The sequence below is a fragment of the Lineus longissimus genome, chromosome 19, assembly GCF_910592395.1.
Source record: "Lineus longissimus chromosome 19, tnLinLong1.2, whole genome shotgun sequence".
Classification (NCBI taxonomy): Eukaryota; Metazoa; Nemertea; class Pilidiophora; order Heteronemertea; family Lineidae; genus Lineus; species Lineus longissimus.
In genome coordinates, this window is record NC_088326.1 from 11,603,464 (window position 1) to 11,613,477 (window position 10,014).

Here is a 10,014-nt window from a genome sequence, read left to right on the forward strand (position 1 = left end):
CTTTGTTTTGCTTCAGTTACCATGATACTACAGTAAAATTTAATGCAAGTTGCCAAGACAAGCATCTAGGTTAATGTCAACAAACGCACGTGGAGTGCATGGCTTAAAATAGAACAAAATCGACTAATGACGTCACATGGAGATTCCTCCATGCTTATTACCAATCCAAGATGGCGAATTTTTTAGATGTGAAAAATATATTCGCTGGGCCATGGTTGTAATGAGAAAAGCCATTTCCCGGGTCAATGATTATTGAATATTTCATCCCTTAATTTCTCTGCATGGGGAAAAAGTACCAAAAATAATGTTTTATTGATCCTTAATTCTATTTTGATGAGTTTTAGGGAGAAAATCAACAAAACTAAATTCTAATGGAAAACGCACGGGAAGTGTACCTTTCAGTACTGGTGCTGCCATCTAGATTTTAAGTTCTGCGGGTTCCTCATTGGCCGCCATTGGAATCTGAATGTGGTGAATTCCCTTATCCACGAAACTACAAGCCTTTTTGTGAATTTTTTTATTCCAAAAATTCAAAAAAGGTTGTCATATAGCATTTCAAGTAATTCTTCCTAAAAACAATGTGATTTTGAGGGGTTTTATGCGTACTATTTTAGTGGCGTATAGAAAATAGCTGTGTGATCAGGTTTGTGCGTGCAGACGATGATTTTGTCCCTTTAACAGTTTTAATCGGCTCAAAAATGGGAATGAATATTCCATTTAGTAATGTTAAACAGGGTGACATTACAGCGGACTCCAAAATCTTTAGCAAATCGCCACATTTACGGCATTTTGTTCGAGTATCCATCGCATGACAGCTCCTAATAAATGCCGGCTTTGTGTATGATATGCGCCCTATATGTCGATATCATGCACAGTCATGATAATCGCATATCATGCACAGTCATGATAATCGCAAGCTGACCGTTTCTGGAGTGGTTTTGGGCGGAATGAATAAGTTGATCAAATCGGTGGAACAGGACGTACTGATTCATTTAAGGTAGGTATTTTTAATGATAATCAAAGTCGGAGTAATCTTGAGCAGTAAACTATAGATTTATAGTTCCAAGATAGATATCCGCGTCGGGACATGACTGGATCAGGCATTCTGGAAGGCCTACACAATACCTAGGTTTGAAACTTTATTTATCATGAATTTGAAAATTTCCAATTGCGTAAATACGCACCAAATGTAAGTTTAGGTTTAAGCTCTGTACACACTGACAACATTTTGGGAAACATCGCAAGTAGATCAAGGGATCGCCGCTTCTCAAAAGTGCTGGTTGTATGTGAACCCCAACCTCAAGTCAATGACAAAAGATCTGACGCGATGAGCGTTGGCGATGACAAACAACCATTGGCATCATTACGGGCAATATACAGCTGTTGGCTGCCCAGTCACCTCCTATTCTACATGCATTTTTCATCAACAAATTGCGCGTTTTTCTACTCCCTCGGTCAATACTGCGTCCCCAAACGGGACGAAGTGCGAGGTGGCTATGGCGAAAATGATTGGTTGACGAAACAATGGCCTGATTGGTTGGCTAGCCTTGTGACGTCAAACTATTTTTACACCGAGGGGTTTTCCTGTTTTTCACCATGGTTTAAGCTTAAATGCGTTTGGGCTGGAATTCCTGGCTTTTTTGAGCTCACAGGCTCGATGTACAGCGTAGCGTATCGAGGCTATATAATGGACTACTCCATCCCTAGCAACAGGTAGAAACAAAATGGCTCTCATGATGATTTGATTTCAAAATCATTTCAAATCAGTGCCTTGGCTGGACATGCTCCCCTTGGAACAGTAGAACCTCCCCTTGCGGACACCTCTGCCAGGCAGGCATCTCCGCATTACGGACATGTTCGTTCAGTCCCGATTTTCTAAGTCATTTGCTGAACCAAAACCTCTGTAGGACTTTCCCTATTTATCATTTTGTTGAGGCATCGTCCGGTTGTTAGAAAGCATGTATAGCTCATAACGCCATGCTGACATGTTGTTACATGTTCATTGATGTACATGAAACAACATAATGTTACAAGCTAACATACTTTCTAACAACCGGGCCCTGCTGTGGAATGGCTCTGTTATCAGACAAGAGGTCCTTCCTGTGACCGATATATCAAGTCCACGCCGGTTGACAGCCTTTGTGACTGGAGACAACAACATGAGGTTATCGATCTGTCTTGCGGTAAATGATATAAAAGCGGTGATCATAATATGGAATGGTTATCGGACAATGACTACAACTAAACAAAGAGGAGAGTGATTTCGTTTTCTTTCCTTAGCAGTATGTAAATGTTTGTTCTTCCTCTGGTTCATCAGTAAACTATTTTTCTAAACATGTTTGATGCTTTTCCAATTTTGTTTTAGCTCTGTTTTGTCTTAGCACAAGTCCTGGCGCGAAAGACCTTTCCAGCCAACGTTATTTTCATATCATGATATATCATCGCAGTTGCAATCAAGCGCCATCCGCGTGACGTCGGAAAAATCTCCGTCAGCACAGGGTAGATCCTAACTCCAGGAAACGCCCTACTAGTGCATCGTTCCTCGTGGAAAGGGTCGATGCATGGAGAGGTAACTCGGGTCAAATCGGAGTCAACATCGGAAAAGCGCGATAATTCAGTCAGATTTTGAATATCTTTCCCTTTTTTTGTGCAATTTGTTGATGGAAACTCCTTATGTAGAATAGGAGTTGACAAGGCAGCCGACAGCTGGGTAATATTGCCCTTAATAATTCCAATGGTCCTTTAAACGCCATGTAAAACAACCGTATAATAAGTCGTATTCAGGTTTTTCCATCTTCCGCTCGTGTCAAAAATAATATCTCATCTCAGAATGAATATCATTTCACCCTTAGTATTTTGTAAAAATGACAAACAAAATTTGGTATCATAACGTCGGTTCAAGACTGGGAGGTTTTTATGGTCGCGTCCGCTACCTCATTGTACAAAATTCGTTGGAGCCCTTCCAAAACCGTTGTTCTGAACTACCTCAGACAAGTTATATCATTATTTTTTCACTTTTGCTTTACATGAATAATCTTTCAGGTTGAATAAAACAAATCAATCAATCAATCAATCAATCATATTCATTCCTGGGGCCTCAAATCAGGGCGAGGATATTAATCAAATTATCAAAATTAAATCATACATTCTGTGCGTTGGCCGGGATTTATAATCAGACATGCCTACATTCCTGTTTTTCAGCCCTGCACTTAAGTGGTGATACTCATAGTCTTTCTTCCGATAGTCAACACAGGGAGGTTGGTGCCCATAACATAATATAAGTCATTGCAGATCAATCTACGCCGCCATTCCTTATAAGGATGCCGAATAAGACTCGCATTGTTTTTTTGTCTGCAACTCTGCTGCTTCTCATTACAAATCTGATTCCGGTTATCCTACATCTAAATCGAGAGAATGAAATCACTGCCAGACAAAGGCCACTCTCTGTCGATCGAAACTACAACAGATCAACGCCACTCCCTGTCGATCGGAACTACAACAGATCAACGCCGCTCCCTGTCCATCGGAACTACAACAGATCAACGCCGCTCCCTGTCGATCGGAACTACAACAGATCAACGCCACTCCCTGTCCATCGGAACTACAGCAGATCAACGCCGCTCCCTGTCGATCGGAACTACAGCAGATCAACGCCGCTCCCTGTCGATCGGAACTACAACAGATCAACGCCACTCCCTGTCAATCGGAACTACAACAGATCAACGCCACTCCCTGTCGATCGGAACTACAACAGATCAACGCCACTCCCTGTCCATCGGAACCACAACATATCAACGCCGCTCCCTGTCCATCGGAACTACAACAGATCAACGCCGCTCCCTGTCGATCGGAACTACAACAGATCGAACAGAATATCCGCTCGAGAGAGCCACCACATATCCTATAAACTTGATGGAAGGATATTCTCGCAGAAAACCGTGGACAAAAGTTATGAAATAACAACCTGTGTGTTGCATTCTTTCGCAGACCACGTGGGTCATGACGTCGCCAAAATGTTCCTGTCTGAACCAACTGACAAAACGGAGCTGAAAACGGCGACGATTGGATCGATTTGGCACCGTGGAGAACTCTTGGTGGTCATTAGGGTCTGGCTGAACCAGGGTTTAGCGGAGAAAAAAAAGAACGCTTATAAATTTCAAGATAGTTTTTTCTTCATGCAGAAATACAACAGTGACTTTACGCCAATCACCAGGGGAAAGCTTTTGGGAATCCCTGCTGCCATCACACAACAAGAATTCTCAGGACCCGAAGATCCACGGCTCATCCAAGTCGGTGATACGGTTTACGTCGTGTTTTCTATGGTGTTGAACAAGTTCTTTTTAACTGGGTTTTTCGTTTGGGATTTCAAAGAACGACGGTTGTTTCGGCCAACAATTAAGAATTTCAAACTCCGAAGTCGTGAAAAGAACTGGTCTCCGATCGTTCTTAATGGTACCCTCCACTTTGTTTACACTTTATTTCCATTGCGGGTTGTAAAATGTAACAAATTTTTGAGATGCGAGTTTATCTTCCAAGATACGGGCAATTATTCTGCGGACCACGCAGCGCTACGAGGTGGGACACCGTTCGAAAAATACAGAGGGAATTACTATGTTTCCATGGCCCACACCTCAATTAGTAGCAGCCAGGGTAGGGAACTAAATGCACATCTTGTCTTGCTTAGAATCGACCAATGGCACATTGTATACGTTAGTGATGTCTTTAAAATCGACCAGGCGATTTTAAAAACGACTGGGCATCCATTTTGGACATCCCGAACGTTTCTCTACCCGACTGGCATTATTGTTGAAAACGATGACGTGATTGATGTAGCTGTCAACATTGGTGATACAAGGTGTTACATGATTCGAGTGTCGGGTTTGAAGGCATTATTCGACAATGTGATAGAATTGAGCGCAGGAGACAATCGAGATTCAGTGAACTCGACGAGCATTCAGGATTATTTGTTAAAAAAAATCCAAATTGATATAAAAGAAAAGAAGGAGATATATTCTAAAGATTGATGGCAATCGTAACACGGCTGTTATTCATATTCTACTTTTTATCATGTTTTACTTGTGAAAGAATACGCTGCTGGTATCTTTTCCTTATGCAACAAACTAGCAAGATGTTTTCCTTTGCGAGAAGTAGGCATGATGTTTCCTATTGCAAGAAGTACATTGTAGGCATGGTGTTTTCCTTTTCAAGAAATAGGCATGATGTTTCCTATGCAAGAAATAGGCAAGATGTTTCCTATTGCAGGAAGTAGGCACGATGTTTCCTATTGCAGGAAGGAGGCACGATGTTTCCTATTGCAGGAAGAAGGCATGATGTTTCTTGTGCAAGAAATAGGCATAATGTTTTCCTTTGTGAATCTGACTGAAACGGTGCCCTATACAAGTAAACTCGTACCCAGGGACCAGAAATCATTTAAAGGAAACCAGGAGCCTGAGCAAATTGAAGCCAGGATAGGTGTGTGGTCTTATTTCAACTGTATTCACATTTTAGAAATGTTGGCCGAAACCCCACCTTTCACAGCCATGCCCAACTTCATGATCAAACCAAAGCTAATAAGTTAATATGGCGCCTTGAGCGTGGTGGACCACGGAAAGGCGCCCAATATAAGTTTTTCAATTCATTCAAATTCATAAGTCGGGGTCCGGGGTGGGCAGAGAACAAAAAAAAATATCTGCCCACCCCAGCCCCCGACTTAACCATATCAACCCATATTTTTCGTTAAGTCCCCTAACATCCTAAGGGACGTCCCTAGTGGACGTCCCTTTTTGGGGACGAAGTATTGGTCTAGATGCTTGACGGCGGGATTTATAAATTTATTCGCTTTCACCGCCCACAAACGATGTTGCTGTGTTGATGGTCGCATATTAAAATATGCGAATGATGGCTGAAAGTGGAATTAATTCTCAATCTCAGGATGAATATCATTGCACCCTTAGTATTTTGTAAAAATGACAAACAAAATTAGGTATCATATGTCGGTTCAAGACTGGGAGGTTTTTATGGTCGCGTCCGCTACCTCATTGTACAAAACTCGTTGGAGCCTTTCCAACACCGTTGTTCTGAACTACCTCAGACAATTTATACCATTTTTTTTTCACTTTTGCTCCATATGAATAATTAATCCATTTCTGCTCTATATGAATAATTTATTTCAGGTGTTGTAGATGGCGATCTTCTTGTATCTTTTGCACTACACGGATCACATCTCTGTATTTTACTGCACCCTGTATAATTGTTTATTTCTGTAATTCTGTTCATTAACTATATAATATAACATGTATTTTGATTGTATACTCATCTTTGAGGTGGAATAAAACAAATCAATCAATCAATCAATCAATCATATTGATTCCTGAGGCCTCAAATCAGGGCGAGGATATTAATCGAATTATCAAAATTAAATCTTACATTCTGTGCGTTGGCCGGGATTTATAATCAGACATGCTTACATTCCTGTTTTTCAGCCCTGCACTTAAGTGGTGATACTCATAGTGTTTCTTCCGATAGTCAACACAGGGAGGTTGGTGCCCATAACATAATATAAGTCATTGCAGATCAATCTACGCCACCATTCCTTATAAGGATGCCGAATAAGACTCGCATTGTTTTTTTGTCTGCAACTCTGCTGCTTCTCATTACAAATCTGTTTTGGGTGTTCCGACGTCTAAATCGAGAGAATGAAATCACTGGCAGACAAAGGCCACTCCCTGTCGATCGGAACTACAACAGATCAACGCCGCTCCCAGTCGATCGGAACCACAACATATCAACGCCGCTCCCTGTCCATCGGAACCACAACATATCAACGCCGCTCCCTGTCCATCGGAACTACAACAGATCGAACAGAATAACCGCTCGAGAGAGCCACCACATCTCCTATAAACTTGATGGAAGGATATTCTCGCAGAAAACCGTAGACAAAAGTTATGAAATAACAACCTGTGTGTTGCATTCTTTCGCAGACCACGTGGGTCATGACGTCGCCAAAATGTTCGTGTCTGAACCAACTGACAAAACGGAGCTGAAAACGGCGACGATTGGATCGATTTGGCACCGTGGAGAACTCTTGGTGGTCATTAGGGTCTGGCTGAACCAGGGTTTAGCGGAGAAAACAAAGAACGCTTATAAATTTCAAGATAGCTTTTTCTTCATGCAGAAATACAACAGTGACTTTACACCAATCACCAGGGGAAAGCTTTTGGGAATCCCTGCTCCCATCACACAACAACAATTCTCAGGACCCGAAGATCCACGGCTCATCCAAGTCGGTGATACGGTTTACGTCGTGTTTTCTATGGTGTTGAACAAGTTCTTTTTAACTGGGTTTTTCGTTTGGGATTTCAAAGAACGTAAGTTGTTTCGGCCAACAATTAAGAATTTCAAACTCCGAAGTAGTGAAAAGAATTGGTCTCCGATCGTTCTTAATGGTACCCTCCACTTTGTTTACACTTTATTTCCATTGCGGGTTGTAAAATGTAACAAATTTTTGAGATGCGAGTTTATCTTCCAAGATACGGGCAATTATGCTGCGGACCACGCAGCGCTACGAGGTGGGACACCGTTCGAAAAATACAGAGGGAATTACTATGTTTCCATGGCCCACACCTCAATTAGTAGCAGCCAGGGTAGGGAACTAAATGCACATCTTGTCTTGCTTAGAATCGACCAATGGCACATTGTATACGTTAGTGATGTCTTTAAAATCGACCAGGCGATTTTAAAAACGACTGGGCATCCATTTTGGACATCCCGAACGTTTCTCTACCCGACTGGCATTATTGTTGAAAACGATGACGTGATTGATGTAGCTGTCAACATTGGTGATACAAGGTGTTACATGATTCGAGTGTCGGGTTTGAAGGCATTATTCGACAATGTGATAGAATTGAGCGCAGGAGACAATCGAGATTCAGTGAACTCGACGAGCATTCAGGATTATTTGTTGAAAAAAATTCAAATTGATATAAAAGAAAAGAAGGAGATATATTCTAAAAATTGATGGCAATCGTAACACGGCTGTTATTCATATTCTACTTTTTATCATGTTTTACTTGTGAAAGAATACGCTGCTGGTATCTTTTCCTTATGCAACAAACTAGCAAGATGTTTTCCTTTGCAAGAAGTAGGCATGATGTTTCCTATTGCAAGAAGTACATTGTAGGCATGGTGTTTCCTATTGCAGGAAGTAGGCATGATGTTTCCTATGCAAGAAATAGGCATGATGTTTCCTATTGCAGGAAGGAGGCACGGTGTTTCCTATTGCAGGAAGGAGGCATGATGTTTCTTGTGCAAGAAATAGGCATAATGTTTTCCTTTGTGAATCTGACTGAAACGGTGCCCTATACAAGTAAACTCGTACCCAGGGACCAGGAATCATTTAAAGGAAACCAGGAGCCTGAGCAAATTGAAGCCAGGATAGGTGTGTGGTCTTATTTCAACTGTATTCACATTTTAGAAATGTTAGCCGAAACCCCACCTTTCACAGCCATGCCCAACTTCATGATCACACCAAAGCTAATAAGTTAATATGGTTAAGTCGGGGTCCGGGGTGGGCAGAGAACAAAAAAAAATATCTGCCCACCCCAGCCCCCGACTTAACCATATCAACCCATATTTTTCGTTAAGTCCCCTAAGGGACGTCCCTAGTGGACGTCCCTTTTTGGGGACGAATTATTGGTCTAGATGCTGGACGGCGGGATTTCTAAATTTATTCGCTTTCACCGCCCACAAACGATGTTGCTGTGTTGATGGTCGCATATTAAAATATGCGAATGATGGCTGAAAGTGGAATTAATTCTCAATCTCAGGATGAATATCATTGCACCCTCAGTATTTTGTAAAAATGACAAACAAAATTAGGTATCATATGTCGGTTCAAGACTGGGAGGTTTTTATGGTCGCGTCCGCTACCTCATTGTACAAAACTCGTTGGAGCCTTTCCAACACCGTTGTTCTGAACTACCTCAGACAATTTATACCATTTTTTTTTCACTTTTGCTCCATATGAATAATTAATCCATTTCTGCTTTATATGAATAATTTATTTCAGGTGTTGTAGATGGCGATCTTCTTGTATCTTTTGCACTACACGGATCACATCTCTGTATTTTACTGCACCCTGTATAATTGTTTATTTCTGTAATTCTGTTCATTAACTATATAATATAACATGTATTTTGATTGTATACTCATCTTTGAGGTGGAATAAAACAAATCAATCAATCAATCAATCAATCATATTGATTCCTGAGGCCTCAAATCAGGGCGAGGATATTAATCGAATTATCAAAATTAAATCTTACATTCTGTGCGTTGGCCGGGATTTATAATCAGACATGCTTACATTCCTGTTTTTCAGCCCTGCACTTAAGTGGTGATACTCATAGTCTTTCTTCCGATAGTCAACACAGGGAGGTTGGTGCCCATAACATAATATAAGTCATTGCAGATCAATCTACGCCACCATTCCTTATAAGGATGCCGAATAAGACTCGCATTGTTTTTTTGTCTGCAACTCTGCTGCTTCTCATTACAAATCTGTTTTGGGTGTTCCGACGTCTAAATCGAGAGAATGAAATCACTGCCAGACAAAGGCCACTCCCTGTCGATCGGAACTACAACAGATCAACGCCGCTCCCTGTCGATCGGAACTACAACAGATCAACGCCGCTCCCTGTCCATCGGAACCACAACATATCAACGCCGCTCCCTGTCCATCGGAACTACAACAGATCGAACAGAATAACCGCTCGAGAGAGCCACCACATCTCCTATAAACTTGATGGAAGGATATTCTCGCAGAAAACCGTAGACAAAAGTTATGAAATAACAACCTGTGTGTTGCATTCTTTCGCAGACCACGTGGGTCATGACGTCGCCAAAATGTTCCTGTCTGAACCAACTGACAAAACGGAGCTGAAAACGGCGACGATTGGATCGATTTGGCACCGTGGAGAACTCTTGGTGGTCATTAGGGTCTGGCTGAACCAGGGTTCA

General features: G+C 41.6%; 1 protein-coding gene across 1 annotated transcript; it reads left to right on the plus strand.

Moving 5' to 3' along the window:
- The first annotated feature begins 2,463 nt into the window (after positions 1–2,463).
- Positions 2,464–5,578, plus strand: LOC135503085 (uncharacterized). Its single transcript, XM_064796413.1, has 2 exons — positions 2,464–2,569; positions 3,202–5,578. The coding sequence occupies exon 2, from the start codon at positions 3,321–3,323 to the stop codon at positions 5,022–5,024; it is 1,704 nt and encodes a 567-aa protein (XP_064652483.1). The 5' UTR covers positions 2,464–2,569; positions 3,202–3,320; the 3' UTR covers positions 5,025–5,578.
- The last annotated feature ends 4,436 nt before the right edge of the window (positions 5,579–10,014 follow it).

What these genes read in the sequence shown, in the direction of transcription:
- LOC135503085 (XM_064796413.1), top strand. Translation starts at nt 3,321, where the DNA reads ATGCCGAATAAGACTCGCATTGTTTTTTTGTCTGCAACTCTGCTGCTT.